This window comes from Bufo gargarizans, chromosome 1, assembly GCF_014858855.1.
Source record: "Bufo gargarizans isolate SCDJY-AF-19 chromosome 1, ASM1485885v1, whole genome shotgun sequence".
NCBI lineage: Eukaryota > Metazoa > Chordata > Amphibia > Anura > Bufonidae > Bufo > Bufo gargarizans.
In genome coordinates this window covers 740,489,872-740,508,136 of record NC_058080.1, presented here as the reverse complement: position 1 = coordinate 740,508,136, position 18,265 = coordinate 740,489,872, and the positions used below count along the sequence as shown (strand labels likewise).

General features: G+C 45.2%; 1 protein-coding gene across 1 annotated transcript in view; it reads left to right on the top strand.

Moving 5' to 3' along the window:
- Positions 1-1,922: 1,922 nt before the first annotated feature.
- Positions 1,923-18,265, top strand: part of LOC122924954 (prostaglandin E2 receptor EP2 subtype-like) — a 31,923-nt gene continuing 15,580 nt past the window's right edge. The window contains exon 1 of the mRNA XM_044276498.1: positions 1,923-3,034. Coding sequence (XP_044132433.1) covers positions 2,225-3,034 — 810 coding nt within the window. The 5' untranslated portion in view covers positions 1,923-2,224. The remainder of the gene's footprint in view (positions 3,035-18,265) is intronic.

The following is an 18,265-nucleotide window of genomic DNA, read 5'->3' as shown; positions in this document are numbered from 1 at the left end:
GCCCCCAAAATAAATTTTACTGGTGGGCCCTTGGCACCCCAGTCTGACACTGAATAAATCCCACTCCCTGAAAGGCACCATTGTTGACAAATAATCCACGAGTGATTTCTTTCACTGGGTGGCTGATAAACATCCACATACAGTAGAGAGGATTTTTAAAGTGCCGTCATATCCTGCTGTGTCCACAGGAGTGCGGTAAACCTACCACGTCCTCCTCACACAGTCCGTCACCTCGTTGAGCAAGATAAAACTATTCAGCTCTGCTACATCTGTACTGCAATGTAAGTAATTCCAAACCTTTCTGAATGAGTCGTTTGTAGGTGCCCAAAATATCAGTGAATTGTACAAGATCTGGAGATAAGCAACACTTTCTTATCAATCGACCCTAAAGGTAAATTACATGCAGGAAGAAAATGTCAAAGGTTTCCCTTAATGTAGTTTTGCAGCTTATTAACCCATTTCCTTCGATCAGTGTGGAGATTAACAACAGTAAAAGGTCTCTCTGAAAGTGGAGGCTGCTGGAAATTGCGTTTTAAAGGCACGGCAGGCTGCAACACATTTGCTATGGTTCACTTGAAGCACACAATGGGCTACTTTTACGGTCGACATACCCTCGTCACATTCCCAAATCGAAGTAATGGCTTGGGGTATATTCTCCAATTCATTGAGTAGATAAATGTAATATGGCATGGGGGAGTCCTAGACAAGTATCCACAACCTATGTGAGGATGGGGAAAGATGGCACCGTTTTCCACTGGACCCCACAACAACCACTTCTGCTGTCTCTATTAAAACAGACATGTCAGAAGAGGTGACAGGTTCATCTTGCAGTGATTTACGGGTTTTTTGATTTCCACTCCCTGCCTTCCCAGAGCCATTACGTTTTATTTTTCTGTTCACATAGCCATATAAAGACTAGCAATTTGTGGTACAAGTTGTACCTTCCAATGGCACCATTTAATATTGTACACAATGTAATGGGGAGCTGGGAAAAAAATTATATATCTGATATTGATGACTTATCTTGAAGGTAGGTCATCAATATCTACAGACTGGAAAACCCCTTAAAAAAAAACCAAAAAAAAATGGAAACATATTTTAGGCTACTTTCACACTGGCGTTTTGGCTTTCCGTTTGAGAGATCCGTTCAGGGCTCTCACAGGCGGTCCAAAACGGATCAGTTTTTGCCCTAATACATTCTGAATGGAAAAGGATCCGCTCAGAATGCATGAGTTTGCCTCCATTCCGCTTTGGAGGCTGCTTGCAGTGTTTTGGTGTCCGTCTGATGAAACTGAGCAAAACGGATCCGTCCTGACACACAATGTAATAGTCAATGGGGACGGATCCGTTTTCTATGACACAATACGGATCCATCTTGGCTATGTAATACAAACGGATCCGTCCTGACACACAATGTAAATCAATGGGGACGGATCCGTTTTCTATGACACAATACGGATCCATACGGCTATGTTAAAGATAATACAAGCGGATCAGTTCTGAACGGATGCAGACGTTTGTATCATCTGAACGGATCCGTCTGTGCAGATCCATGACGGATCCGCACCAAATGCAAGTGTGAAAGTAGCTTTAGAAAGTAAAAATCTTCACCCAGACAAAATTCCAAAATTTTAAGTAACATCTACACCGGGTGATTCACTTTAATGCAAAACTTCTGTAATTCTTAACCAACAATCTAATTCGCCTGCAGCGACAGATTTTAGATCTCATCATTATAAAGTCCTCTTATTACTCAGAGATCTCAGCTTTCACCTAGTGCAGTGATTAGGGATGATGACTGACTAGATCTTCAATGGGGCTCGCCCTACAGAACGTGATGCGGGCAGGGGATGTGGGAGGAGATAGAAGCAGCGTGGAATTAGAGCTGCTGAAACACTAACTTCTTCACAGAGGAGCAGACGTCGTCTCTGTAGAGATGCTCCCAGATCTTCTCTCTAGCACTCAAGACTTGACTATACTCTGAGAAAATGTTCTTGCGGATGGAACCTTTCAAGAACTGTAAACTCATTGTTTTTTTTTCTGTTACTTTCCTTCTTCCTCCTTGTGTGTTTTCGGGGAGGAGTGAAAGTTCTGTGTGATGTCAGAGGCTTCTCACGTTGTGCCTCTTCTTCCCCAAGTCACAGTCTTCCCAGGACTCACCTGCCATGTGCCTGAATATCTGGACCAGTAGTGGCTAAGAATCCAAGGGTTGACTTTTGGAACCATGATGGACGAAGGTCAATTAGATACCTTCAACAACAGATGTGTGTCCACTATACATTTAGGACCCAACGAGAGTCCGGCTATCAGCGCTGTGATGTTCTCTGCAGGGGTCTTGGGCAACTTAATAGCACTGGTTTTACTGGAGACACACAGAAGAGGGAACAGGGGCAAGATCTCACTGTTCTTCATCCTCGTGACTGGTCTGGTCATCACGGATTTGTTGGGTACTTGTATGATCAGCCCCGTGGTGTTGGTATCTTATACTAAAAGACTTTCACTCAAGGCTTTGAATCTTTGCAATTATTTCGCCTTTGCCATGACTTTTTTCAGCTTGGCCACCATGATGGTCCTCTTCGCCATGGCCTTGGAGCGTGCATTGGCCATAGGGCATCCTTATTTTTATGAGAAGTTCATCAAGAAGCGGTGTGGAATCATCACCTTTCCCGTTATCTACTCCTTTTGCATCGTATTCTGCCTCTTTCCAGTTATGGGATTCGGAGAATTCATACAATACTGTCCCGGGACTTGGTGCTTTATAAACATGCGGGGTCAACAAAAGGATGGGTACATCAGCAATGTGTACTCCATGCTATATGCCGCCCTTCTTCTCATTCTCATCATAGCTGTACTGTCCTGCAACCTCACGGTCATTGTCAGTCTGGTCAGGATGCACAAAAGACAAAAGTCCCGGAGGGTTGGCTCTCTGGTGACCAACAAGCGGGAGCAGATTTCCATGTCCGAAGAAATTGATCATCTCATACTACTGTCTATCATGACCATTACCTTCATTATTTGCTCAGTGCCTTTCACGGTAAGTTATTCTGAAGCTTTTCTACTGGTTTTTAGTTCAAATTATGGGATGTGATAAATCTTTCTATTTCTTGGAGATATAACAGAGACAAATTTGTTATTTAACCCTTTGATGTCTCTTGTGTTAGGATTGCCTGTAAACCTAAATCAATTATCTTATGTAAAACTGGAGACATTTGTGATCCTTCACCCTTATCCTGGTGCAACAAGGGTGCACTACATTAATATAATGTTAGTCCTTCCACTTACCTGCCCGCCCTTTTCTCCCAACACTTGCACCCCATTTTTACTTTTCCAATAATTTAATCCAGATAATGGCAGATCATATCTGGAGAACAATTTTTCAAAAATGTAACGTGCTGTCACTGTAAGATATGACATAACATTCATTTTGCGGTATTACAGCTATAAGGTGACAGGACTGTGAAGGCAAGGTCTATATTTGCTGGGACCTCGATTTGATCCGTTGTATATCGGTGCTTTCCGTTAGCAGAATGACATTTGAATGGGTTTTGACCAGTGATTGCCCATACAATGTGACAAATACCCTCTAAGCAGATCTGCGCACCCTTTACATGATTGTTGGGCACATTCAACAGATTTGGCTCCATTTTCAGAGATCTATAACCGAGACAGAGCAAGTCAAAATCTAGATTATCATGTGCCACTGTGTATTGTGGGGAGTCAAAATGACACATCCAGCTCTGCTACATCTGTATCTAAACATCAATTCACATAAAACAATGATACTGCGATCAACTGCATCTATGGTCAGAGACCCCGTGCACTAGTAGTGACTGTCAGGCAGCCATCAAAACTGTTTCTTGGAGTAATCACATTGAACTTTGTCACAGTGAGTCATTCTAGTATAACCCTCCCATAAAATACACTTTACAACCCATGTTACCTTTGAACAACATCTCACAATTTATACTGAATGGATATAATCTATATAAAAAGGTTTTGTACATACGTTACAGTACTTATCCTGTACTGATCCTGAGTTACATTCTGCATTATACTCCAGAGCTGCACTCACTATTCTGCTGGTGGAGTCACTGTGTACATACATTACGTATCATGTACTGATCCTGATCTACATTCTGCATTATACTCCAGAGCTGCACTCACTATTCTGCTGGTGCAGTCACTGTGTACATACATTACATTACTTATCCTGTACTGATCCTGAGTTACATCCTGTATTATACTCCAGAGCTGCACTCACTATTCTGCTGGGGCAGTCACTGTGTACAAACATTACTTGTCCTGTACTGATCCAGAGTTACATCCTATATTATATTCCAGAGCTGCACTCACTATTCTTCCGGTGGAGTCCAAGGACACATATATATCATTTATGTCATACTAATCTGATGGATTTGGGGCGATTTCAGCTCTAAAGCTTGCAGAATAATGAATAAAACTCCGGAGTATAATACAGGATATAACTCAAAATCAGTACAGGATAAGTAATGTAATGTATGTAACACAGTGACTGCACCAGCAGAACAGCGAGTGCAGCTCTAGAGTATAATACATGATGTAAATCCAAATTAGCACATGATAAATGCATTCATTTGACCAGTCAAACCCCAGCTTCTAAAATAAGCATTTGACGGTCATAGATCATAGAAATTGCCCGTTTAGTGCTATGGGCACTATTAACAGGGGCCATCTGCTCGGCTAGGTCTGTTTTTTCTATGCTCTTGCCTCATGGCTGGTTAGAACCAGGAGGCTCTTCTGGTCCACTGGTGCAGCAACCAAAGGATGAGAAATTAAACCTTGGGGTTATGTCACCTTTCTCTTCACCAGAGGATGGAAAGCAGAAGATGAGCATGTGCCGGACTGTCTCATCAAGAGATGGTGGATAAGCATGGAGGGGCCATCATTTACTACGGAGTTTCCTCTCCTCTGTGTATACCCCAAGATGGCCATGTACTCTGATGTCTAGCTGTTAGAACACGTTCTCTCCATGTGACAAAATCCGCAGCGACCATGAGAAGTAACATCTTCTAACACAGACCACTTACTACAGATAAACAGGAAATCAGCCGTCCACAACTTGTACTAATATTTCTCCAAACAACCATTTCTGTGGTCGGATCCAGCAGGCCCCGTAACGCTCGCCTCGTCTTCCCCATTTCATTCTATGCTCAAAGTTTCTATAACAATTTACAGTTTTGCCCGAGGCATCAAGAGGCGAGTTCTAACACATCCAGTATATCATGTTTGTAGGATCCCCTATGTACTGATCGGAAGCTTGTGTAATCAGATTAGGTCATCCTAATTTTCCATAAACTTTCCAATAAAATTAAAATATTTTACATGTATCACAGGCACGCACATTGCTACTGACGTGCAGGGAATTTGCTATAAGAGGTGTATGGTATCAGTGGGCACTTAGCCCCTACTCCTCGCATAAGGTCCTCAATTCTACAATTCTGTCTTCAATTAAAAAATAGAAAGCTACTGGCAGAAACTGGGGTTTGACTGGTTAAATGAATGCATTATTTATATGTGCTGATAATGGGTTACATTTTGTATTATACTCCAGAGCTGCACTCACTATTCTGCTGGTGCAGTCACTGTGTACATACAAGTACATTACTTTACATACATTACATTATTCAGTACTGATCCTCAGTTCAGCTTTAAATCATATTAGTCAGGATCAATAGAAGATAAATAATTAATATAGTGAAGTTAGTGTGTACATGAATCCTATGAATTCTTTTCATATTCTTTCTATATTATCGACTGACTTTTGATATACAGTCAGGTCAATAAATATTGGGACATGGACACAATTCTAACACTTTTGGCTCTATACACCACCACGATGGATTTGAAATGAAACAAACAAGATGTGCTTTACCTGCAGACTGTCGGCTTTAATTTGAGGGTATTTACATCCAAATCAGGTGAACGGTGCAGGAATTACAGCAGTTTGCATCTGTGCCTCCCACTTGTTAGGGGACCAAAAGTAATGGGACAATTGTCTTCTCGACTGTTCCATGGCCGGTGTGTGTTATTCCCTAATTATCCCAATTACAATGAGCAGATACAAGGTCCAGAGGTCATTTCCAGTCTTCTTTTTGCATTTGGAATCTGTTGCTGTCAACTCTCAAGATGAGATCCAAAGAGCGGTCACTATCAGTGAAGCCATCATTAGGCTGAAAAACACAACAAACCCATCAGAGAGATAGCAAAAACATTAGGCCTGGCCAAAACCACTGTTTGGAACATTCTTAAAAAAAGCTCAGCAACCCCAAAAGACCTGGAAGACCACGGAAAACAACTGTGGTGGATGACCGAAGAATTCTTTCCCTGGTGAAGAAAACACCCTTCACAACAGGTGGCCAGATGAAGAACACTCTCCAGGAGGTAGGTGTATGTGTGTCAAAGTCAAAAATCAGGAGAAGTCTTCACCAGAGTGAATACAGAGGGTTCACCACAAGATGTAAACCATTGGTGAGCCTCAAAAACAGGAAGGCCGGATTAGAGTTTGCCAAACGACATCTAAAAAAGCCTTCACAGTTCTGGAACAACATCCTATGGACAGATGAGACCAAGATCAACTTGTACTAGAGTGATGGGAAGAGAAGAGTATGGGGAAGGAAAGGAGCTGCTCATGATCCTAAGCATAGCACCTCATCAGTGAAGCATGGTGGTGGTAGTGTCATGGCGCGGGCATGTATGGCTGCCAATGGAACTGCTTCTCTTGTATTTATTGATGATGTGACTGCTGACAAAAGCAGCAGGATGAATTCTGAAGTGTTTCGGGCAATATTATCTGCTCATATTCAGCCAAATGCTTCAGAACTCATTGGACGGCGCTTCACAGTGCAGATGGACAATGACCCAAAGCATACTGCAAAAGCAACCAAAGAGTTTTATAAGGGAAAGAAGTGGAATGTTATGCAATGGCCAAGTCTATCACCGGACCTGAATCCGATTGAGCTGCATTTCACTTGCTGAAGACAAAACTGAAGGGAAAATGCCCCAAGAACAAGCAGGTACTGAAGACATAGAAACATAGAATGTGTTGGCAGATAAGAACTATTTGGCCCATCTAGTCTGCCCAATATACTGAAGACAGTTGCAGTAGAGGCCTGGCAGAGCATCACCAGGGATGAAACCCAGCGTCTGGTGATGTCTATGCGTTCCAGACTTCAGGCTGTTATTGACTGCAAAGGATTTGCAACCAAGTATTAAAAAGTGAAAGCTTGATTTATGACTCTTATTCTGTCCCATTACTTTTGGTCCCATAACAAGTGGGAGGCACAGATGCAAACTGTTGTAATTCCTGCACCGTTCACCTGATTTGGATGTAAATACCCTCAAATTAAAGCTGATAGTCTGCAGGTAAAGCACATCTTGTTCGTTTCATTTCAAATCCATTGTGGTGGTGAATAGAGCCAAAAATGTTAGAATTGTGTTGATGTCCCAATATCTATGGACCTGACTGTATACATTTAAACATAGTTTAGTAAAGTAGCTCAGGGGCCGTTCAGATCCCATTTAACATATACATTGGGAAAAACAGGATGCAAAGGCATAGTACACTGCGGTTTCCATACTACAGAAAAAATTGTATAAGTTAATGTATTAGTGTTTTGTTTTAGTTTTTTTACAATGGAACCCTATGGTGACAGATGCCACTGTACGGCATATGTTAAATGTACACCTCATGTGTGTACATTAAATGTGGGACAAAAACCTGATGTGAACACAGCCTTAGACATTTTGCTCAGAGAACCAGCAGATTTGGATGGCAATTGCGTCTCAGAGATGGAATTTCTTATTGTTTTACTTTTTTTGGATTTAGTCTTTGTTCAAAATAGCTTTACTTCTCCGCGCCAACATAAACTGCTTCCAGTCTTTCAGTTCTGTTACTCATCAAGCCCAGGATTTCTGATGAGGAGACTGCACAGTGAAGTTTCATGGCTGCTCTATTACATACACTGGGCCTCCGTCGGGGCGCTAGTTCTGCAAAGAGGCGGCCTCCATGACCATAATTTGTTCTGAAACCCAAGTAGCTCACACGGATTACCACCCAATGACCTACGTCTACTTGTTACTGGCAGCATGTCAGAAGACGCCGGAGACCACAAGCTCGAGGGGCCCCTGGTTTCCATAATAAATGGGCAGTGGTGCTTTGAGGTGCAAGGCAGGGTGCCAGTCATGATGCCAACACTTTGCAGTGTAGTAGCAATGCAGGAAGCAATGAGGAGGCCGTTGTGCAGAAGACCAGTTCTTCACTGAAGAATTCTAATGCAAACAGATCAGTTCAGTTCTTAGCCTGCAATGGACAGTTGTTACAGGTCTTACGGCTGCACAGGTAGTTAACAGGCCAAAGTGTCTCTTCCGTACTCTGCACTTTGCAGGAAGATCAGTATAAAAAGGACAGGACCCTTTTGTCAGAGAGCTCCCCAGGAAGGACGTCTGGACAGTTTTGTCCAACTTTGCATTACCACCGATTAAGTCCTTTCCTATAGAGAGCTTATGTCTGGTCCTCACAGGCAGCCTGGAGAAGTAGATGCAATCACCCCCCTGTGCCATCCAGGGACAGCAGTGGATGGAGTATTCAGTAACCAAGCAGCTACGTGGGGGTCAGAGAACAGGACACACGGATGTTACTCCGCACTTTACTAGCTGCTGACTTTGACATAAGCATCCAGGCATGGGGTGTACACTTTAGGCAATACGATGCAACCACAGGGCGGTCCCCAATAATGGCAGCCAAAAACTCTGCTCCTTTTTTAAACAGGTTGGTGTACTCACATGACCACAAAATCCATGTCCACCGCCTTGGTATGTAGGTAGGCATTTCTCACAATGGGCCGAACTGTTATGCTCAGGCACTGGAGGCAACAGCTCAACATAGATGCCATCAGCTCAAAAAGTCCTTTTAGACAGGTTATCTCTACATCCTTCTGTTACATCTGGCCTGCTTTTGTAGTGGTTCCATCGGACCCATCTCTGAATGAATCCGGGTCCATGCTGGCTCATGAGTCATCACTGAGCCAGAACTGTGTTCTTTGTACTCCCCCTAGAACGTTCTCTATATATATACAGCACAAGCCTCAGATCCCAATTCAGAGATATTCTCTGCTGAACCCAGCTGTCTTTTAAAGGCAGCTAGGTGTTGCCAAAACCCGGACCGGCACATGAGATCCAGTCCGGTGTTTGACCCCATCTGGCCGCTAATCAGTCCAGCAGCACACACTGGGAGTAAAATACCTGCCTCCCCATACAACTCCCTTTACTGTGTCACATAATACATATATATTTAGAGAGAGAGTGACATCAGCCCCATCTAGTGGTGGCTATTGATATGGCCTATCAATACCTTGTGCATACAAAATGCAGTAAATATGTTTTATACACAAATACATTCTCGCGCACTTTGCAGTGTGCCTCAACTCTGGAGCGGAACGCTGCACATCTACCATAGGGAGAAGGTCGGGACACCCTCGATGATGATACACGTGCGACCAATATTCATCTATCTTGTATGGCCACATGAAGTCCACCAACCCAAATTAAGTGATCTTCTCATGCACCTCAGAAGGTCGCTGCCCTCTTAATCTTATGAAGCCTCGATAGTTTGGTAGAGGAACAATTCAGGCTTCAGCAGGAACCAGAAAAAACACGAACAGAATTTTTTTTAAAAAGAATATTTATAAAAATAAACAGTTTAAGAATTCACCCGAAGCTGGTGTGGAAACTACAGTTACGATTCACGAAACGCAATTGCTGAAATACTAAATTTGCCAGGTGTTCAGAAAAATGTTGTAAAACAGGCAATACAATACAAATGAAGCTTCCCGCGCCCACCCTCCCCCCCAATCTGATGACCAATCTCCATGGCCCATAAATGAACCTTTCAAAGTCACAGGTATCACCTGTATGGATATACCCACCTAAGCAACCAACATTTTTGATTGCTCAAATGCACATTTAAAAAAATATATATTTTTGTGTCCACAGCTCTGGTGCAGAACTATGTGCCTCTGTGGTTACAAGCCCTTTGTGTCCTCTGATCCTGCAGTCATCACTCCTACTGCCTGTACGTTATCAAGATGAGGGCGTGAAATAACAAAGTGCGGGTTCAAACTACACAGGGTTTGAAGAACGGCATTAGAGCTGCATACACAAGGCGGTAGACTTGTAATCCAAACAGTTTTTACTTGACATGCATTGAAGCAATAATATAACAAAGTAAAATCTCAGCCGAAATGGACATAACTGCGTTCCCTTCACTGCTGTGTGGGGGAAGGGAGGGTCTTCTGGTATGAGCGCAGCCATTAAGTCCCCATGCTACGCGTTGTTAAAAACGCACAGATCATACAGAGAATTTCCTTACTTTCGGCACAACAGCATAAAAAAGCATAAAGGCATGTAAACCATATACACACACAGTATATCATAGATTATCATCTACTTGTCTAACATCGACAACACCTACCTCCTACTCTTTGAACTACATGCAAGTGATTTGCCATCGATACATCACTATGCTGTGGTTAACAGCCGGGCAAAATGTAGGTCATTTAAAGGAAAAGCTAAAGATACTAAAAAACAACTAAAAACATCAGCGCAGCATCATAACCTGCAGCAATGAACTTGCTTACCTTTGCCCCTGGGCATCACACGAACGTGTGATGCCCATTGCCGTATTGCGGACCGCATTTGCAGATCCGCAATACACGTGCACCGTTCCGTGGCCATTCCGCATTATTCATTTCAATGGGTCCGCAAATCCGGAGATGCGGAACGGTGCAGAATGGAACACTACGGAGTGCTTTCTAGGGTTCTGTTCCGTGCTTCCGCACCGCAAAAAGATATGAGTTGTTCTATCTTTTTGGTGAACGGAAGGATTGAAGTTGGGTCTGCGATCCCCATGCGCCTGCCCCACGGACGGTGCCCGTGCATTGCGGACTGCAATTTGCGCTCCACAGCACGGGCACAGACTTCACACAGAACAAGCCCTTAGACCCATGCCCCTAGTGTTCCCATAGAATTGTAGTTTCCAACCTGTAGCTTTCCAACGTGACCCAAGACATGCTGGGAGTTACATATTTCCCTCCGCTCGAGAGCCACAGACTGGAGGCTACTGCCACGGAACATCAACCCAATGTTTGCAATTTCCCTTGTGGTTCCAATACCCCACTGGATGATCAAGCTATACAGCGCTGCCGCCACCAAACGCTTTGCATCAGGTGGCGCCCCCCTCAGTAGGGGAGACTAATGTGCTCCAAGGCCAGCCCTGACAAAAGAATAAGGCGTGGTCCCTTTAAAAATGCCAGTATATCCCAAACCGTGAGCGGGATCCCCGTCCTCAGCAGTTTTGATGAACCATAAACCACAGCTAAAAAGGAAAACAAACAGCACGTGTGAACACGACCAATGGCCTCCGTATAGGAGAACATTTCGGGGGGAATTGCTCTTCGCGTTACTTAACCTTGGGACATCATTAAATGAGACACGCGTCTTCCTGTGTGTCACTCCGCACACAAGCGGTTTTATGTCCGTTGTGAAATAGCTGGCTTTGAAGCCGTCGGATTCTGGCTGCAGACCAGCGCTCACTGGCAGTAAACTTCAGCACCCTTTCTTTATTACATCCATCCATCATTCCTAGATTTTCTCACAGACACGTCAATCATTAAAGGAGTTTTCCCAGGATTTTTTTTTTATTTATTATTATTTTTTAACAGGGTTGGAAAAATAAAAAAATTAATCAAATACTCACCCACAAGGATTTAACCCCCCCAAGTCATTATAATGCACTGATCCACGCTGACCACAGTAGTGACCCGCCACAGCCAGTGATTGGTCAAGTCGGCGGTCCAAGCGATTTCCTGTGTATCGAGCCTGTGGACTGGCAAAGTCAGCAGGTGGGGGGGGGGGGGGGTGTATCAGTGCTGGTATTTATTATTTGCTTTGATCTATATTTTTTTTAACCCATTCCAGCTCTATATTTAAAAAAGAACACTACCTTGGAGAACCAACCCCTTTAAAGAGTCAACTACTTTGACGGACGCAAAAGCCCCCGCTAATGTGATCAGCAGGATCGTAGCAAGAGTCCAAAGCAAAAACTATACTGCAATAATTCTAGGCAGAAACGGCCTTATATTGGCAAAAGCCCCCCCATGTGTACGAATAACCATCTAGCACCAAATTTCTTTCACCATTCGGGGTGGTACCCTAATAACGGCGCCACACAGCTGCCTAACAACAGTGATATACAGTGCCCACATAACCATGCACTGCAAAAATAACATACTGCACGTTACCTAAGTGGCACAGAAAACATAATACTACCATACAGTGCTCAAGTAATACCACCACCATATGGTGACCAAATAAGAGCTAAACCAACAGGTTATAACAACATTTTAAAGGGAATCTGTCACTAGAGACCTTCCAATCAAACTGTTTGCATAGACACATAGCTGTGGTTTAGGGTCACCTGATTAAAACGCCGATTTTGTTTTGTTGATCTGAGACTCCGTTCCTGAGATATGATACTTTTTCTTGACATGTAAATTAGACCTTTGGTGCAATGAGGGCATCACTGTTGCCCTTGCTGCACCCAAACTCCACACATTTCTGTAGCCAGCCCCTGCCTCGCTGCTTTAGCACTGCCTGGTCGTGTCAATCAAAGCAGTGAGGGAAGGACTGGCCACAGAAAGGAGTGAAGCTTGGGTGCAACAAGAGCAACAGCGACACCCTCATTGCACTGAAGGCCTAATTTGCATATATATATTTTTGTGCATAACTCGGGAACGGAGCCTCTGATCAACAAAAGAAAAACAGTGTTTTAATTAGGGGAACCATAGCTACGTGTCTATGTAAACAGCTGGATAGCGGTCACTGGTGACAGATTCCCCAACTCCTGCACCATGTGCAAACCCTCCGCTGGGTGTTTCTTCAGCAGACAAGTGTCCTATGATCTCAGTGAGAATCCCATCCTGCATCATTTGATTTCCCTGCAAAGAGATGCCAATCAAGACTGGATGGGAGGGTTTTCTGCCAAAATGACAGACATACAGACAAACAGAACACAGTGGCCACAAAAGGCAGAAAAACCAATGTAGTATACCAATGTTTTTAATTTTCAAGATGACAGACACTTGTCTGCTGAAGAACCACCATTTGGACACTTAAGGAGAAGTCTCTATATCTATATTTATGTTCCGAATATCTCTCCTGGTCTCTATATAGAGATTATAGTGTTTAAGGATTGTCAAAATTGATGACAAGTGCCCTTTAAAACATCTGTTTTGCTGTTTTTTGTTTGGTCACTGTATGACGGTGGAATTATTTGAGCACAGTATGGTAGCATTATGCATTAGATAGCATTGCCACTTATGCACTATTCAGCAGACAACTGCCTTGGGATTTTAGTGGCAGCCCCTCCTCTCTGGTCTTGAGGGACATTTTCTATGCAGGGAACACTGTATGGTGGTGGTATTACTTGAGCACTGTATGGTAGTATATAGCTGTTACAGCAGTTCAGGGTCATCAAAACTAATGAAAGGTCCCCTTTAATTAAACGTTGTCACCGAATATTATGAGGGGTGGAGTCATATGGCATGTAATTAGCAGATCACATATGGAAGTCTTTGCTACTCCAGCTTATCAGCTTTAACATCAGTGTAATAAGCGGCATGTGGTCTGTTTCTTAAGATTGAGATCTAACTACAATGTTTACTTAAAGGGAAGTTTCCAGTTTTTCAAACATCTGGCATGTCAGATGATAACATCGGTAGAATCCCCATGGGTGGTCACAGCAAGGAAAAAACTATCACTAATTGGTGTGGAATGGTCGGAGGTCTGTTATGAGATCTTATGGCGAAATGAAACCCAAGACCCAAGTCTCTGCCCTCTCCTTTAACACTTGCGTCTTAGGGGCTCAATACCAGAAAAAATTATCAGTTTTATCCGAATGCATTCTGAATGGAGAGCAATCCGTTCAGGATGCATCAGTTCAGTCCCTCTTACGTTTTTTGGCCGGAGAAAATACCACAGCATGCTGTATTTTTCTCTCCGGCCAAAAATCCTGAACACTTCCCGACATCCCGGATTCGGCATTCATTTCCATTGAAATGTATTAGTGCCTTAAAATTGCCGCATTGACAGATCTGTTCTTCCGGTCCGTGCATGGGCAGACCTTTAAATCTGTGGAAAAAGAAATAAATGCCGGATCCGTTTTTCCGGATGACACCGGAGAGACAGATCTGGTATTTGAATGCATTTGTCAGATGGATCCAATGCCATCCGTTTGCGTCCGTATTGCCAGATCCGGCAGGCAGTTCCGGCAACGGAACTGCCTGCTGGAATCCTCTGCCGCAAGTGTGAAAGTACCCTTATAGGTAATAAGGTAATAAGGAATTTCAAATTGGGGTTTAAACCCTGTAAAATGTTTTTAATGACTTGTCTGTTTTTGTGGTGTGCCCCTTTAAGTCCAGCAGCATACCCAGACCAAAGACTCAATAGAGTCGATTCCTGGTTGGTCTGAGATGCAATTATATCATTTTACGATGTTTTTTCATGTGGTTCATTCATCACTGCAGCTCTCATAAGTCACGCACATTTACCAAGCATGACATTATGTTATTCTACATGCGGTAAACCAAGACAATGCAAGAAATTCTGCTTGTGCTGCCGTGTTATTCAGTAAGTCAATGGAAAAACAACATAGATATGCACTAGTTTGGTCCGTGAAGAAAGCAGCCATGCTTTTGTAATCTTGGACCCTTTGAACTATTTATTCCAGAGCTGCATTCACTATAGTACACAATAATAAAATAAAGGATGTAACTCAGGATCACTACGTGATAAGTAATGTATGTATGTACACAGTGACTCCTCCAGCAGAATAGTGAGTGCAGCTCTGGAGTATAATACAGGATGTAACTCAGGATCAGTACAGGATAAGTAATGTATGTACACAGTGACTGCACCAGCAGAATAGTGAGTGCAGCTCTGGAGTATAATACAGGATGTAACTCAGGATCAGTACAGGATAAGTAATGTATGTACACAGTGACTGCACCAGCAGAATAGTGAGTGCAGCTCTGGAGTATAATACAGGATGTAACTCAGGATCAGTACAGGATAAGTAATGTATGTACACAGTGACTGCACCAGCAGAATAGTGAGTGCTGCTCTGGAGTATAATACAGGATGTAACTGAGGATCAGTACAGGATAAGTAATGTATGTACACAGTGACTGCACCAGCAGAATAGTGAGTGCAGCTCTGGAGTATAATACAGGATGTAACTCAGGATCAGTACAGGATAAGTAATGTAATGTACACAGTGACTGCACCAGCAGAATAGTGAGTGCAGCTCTGGAGTATAATACAGGATGTAACTGAGGATCAGTACAGGATAAGTAATGTATGTACACAGTGACTGCACCAGCAGAATAGTGAGTGCAGCTCTGGAGTATAATACAGGATGTAACTCAGGATCAGTACAGGATAAGTAATGTAATGTACACAGTGACTGCACCAGCAGAATAGTGAGTGCAGCTCTGGAGTATAATACAGGATATAACTCAGGATCAGTACGGGATAAGTAATGTATGTACACAGTGACTGCACCAGCAGAATAGTGAGTGCAGCTCTGGACCAGCTGTTCCTGAGCTGCGATTACCTGTGGGTGTGGTCGCCTGTGGCTGTGTGTAGCTGCTGCTGCTGCTGCTGCTCCTGAGCGTTTGGAGGAAAATCTATCCACCTGAGGCCGGCTCTCTCCTCCCCAGGGGGAGAGTGGGTTATCAGGCATGAGCGAGGGAAGCAAGCCCCAGGCTCCTGTTCCCAGCGGCAGGCCTTCAGGGGACAGGAGAAGCCAGCGTTTGGCCTGCATGGAGGACTCAGGGGTAAGAAGATCTGGCAGGAGTCGCAGTAATGTGGCTTCTGTCTCCCCTGAGTCTGAGGGTAGTAGGAAGAGCCGCAAGGCTGGATCCGCCAAGGAGGACCCGAATGCCAGCATGGGTGAGAGTGGCCCTTCCGGGGCCCAGCAAAAGCCGAGTGTTCACGGAGGTGAAGCAGATCTTGAGGAGGAAGGCTGGGGCGTACTGAGGGCCCGGGAGTCCATTTCCACCTACGGATCCCGGGTCATGAGCCACCTCCGTGAGTACGAAGACGCGACTAAGACCCTGAGGAGGCTCCGGGAGGAGCTGCGCGGCTTGAGGTCTTGTGTTGGAGTGGCCCCAAAGAGGAAGAAGCAGGGGCTGGAGAGCCAAATAAAGCAGCTACAAGCTGACATTGGCGAGATTGAGCAAAGGCGGACTGTACTCCGAGATAAAAGCGGCCCGTTTAAGGAAAAACTCCTAAACGAGGAACGTTTTCGGAAGATGGCGGAGGAGAAGGGGCAGATGGGGCAGCAGCCTGACAGCCAGGTGGAGAAGGAACCAGTCGTGCAGGAGGAGGATGATGATGATGACCAGCAAGATCCACCTGGCAGCCTGCAGGAGCAGATTCCGTACAGTGGGCCCCCTGCACGCCAAATAGCAAGGTCACCCAGCTGCGGCTCGGGGGATGAGTATGAGACCTGCGGCCCGGGAGGGGCCCTAGTGGAGGAGATCCAGCTCCTGGAGTCCCCAGTGCGTTTCCAGGACTTATGCTTTGGTGATGAGTTGCCACCGGAGACGCCTGGGGAAGGAAAGAAAAAGGATAAGAAGACCAAGCTCCAGGAGCAGGTAAGATATGTATACACCCCCCTCCCTGGGACCCCCGGGTCGACCGCAGGGCCGGCTCACTGTATTAGCCCCTCTTCTCAGCCCAGCCCGTGTCCTGCAGTGGACTCGGTGCAGGAGAGAGGGGAGAGCGAGGTATCCGATATGGTGGTGAGCTCCGTCTCTGTTTGCAGTAACGGGGATGGAGCTGGTGCGACACCGGCTGAAAAGCCGGACAGGAAGGTTACTGCGGAGGATGAGAGAAAAATCTCTGGCGCTGGAGTTTGCTCCCTGATGGGAGGAGGGGGTGGCTCCACGCCACAGATGGCTGCAGGAGCTCCGATGGCTCCAACCGCTGATGACGCTGTTCCCTCGGGCCAGCAGAGGCATGAAGGAGCTGTCGGAGCTATGACGGTTACGCCTCCCAATGAAGGTCAAGAACTGAGGCCAAAGCCTTTGTTTTGTATTGGCGCTGCTGGTCCAGATGAGTGGCGCCATGAAAGAACAGATCAGCAGCGTTTGGATCAGCGGCGCCCGGTAATGGATCAGCGGCGTCCAAAAGTTGTAAATGGTAGTACTGAGGAAGCGGAGGGCAATGATAAAAGTGGGGTTGGGGCTGTGGTCTGTCTTTTGGGGGCAGCTCCGACCCCAGGGCCCAGTGATGCTGAGGTACCAATAATTACACCAAAACACACCGGTTCAGCCAGTATGAGTGAGGGAGCAGGTGGGGGGCAGAAAATTATTTTTAATAAAAATATGTCTGGGGGTTTGGATGGTGGAGTGAATGGTGTTAGGAGGGAAGGAAGGGAGGTCGCAGAATCTGTTGTAAGTAAGGCTGGTTTGGGGATGGAAGATATGGAAGTGGGTGGTGGAGGGTCTTTGGTAAGCGGGGAGGGTGTGGAACCTGGTCCGGTTGCCCCCTCGGCTGTGGCAGCCCCTGTGCGCAGTTTTGCTACTGTCACGGCTGGGGTGAGTAGGGGACCCTCCTTGTCCTCTGGCTCTGGGGACGGCGTTTTGCAGCGGCGTCTTCTGGAGGCTCTAAAGAGAGGGGAGAGCACAATCAATGTAGAGGGGAGGGAGGTTGATCTATCCTTTTGGATAGATAGGCATGGCCTCTCAGCCTTCCGAGAGCAAAGGAGCGGGGAGACCACGTGGTCCCTCCCGACAGCTGGGCAGGGTGCTCTCCGTAGGAATGTGGTCCGTCTGAGGTGGAGGGGCAGTGATACATGTCCTTCAAGATCAGAAGTTGTTGAGCTCCTTCTAAAGATGGGCTTCAAGGCGACAGACATCTACGCCTTGATACATCCCTATGGGACCCCTGAGTTCGATGTCAGCTTTGTTCGGCCGGAGGGACTTGAGCTCTTCTGGTCGAACTATGAGATGGCAAAGGACGAGCCCAGCTGGCGAGATGTTGCTGTCCAGGCAGTGTCTCGTCAGAACAATGTGAAGAGGGTGACCGTTCTAACCCGTAACGAGTCACTCTCGTGTATTGACATCATGACATGGCTCGGCCGATATGGGGAGGTGGTGGAGGTTCC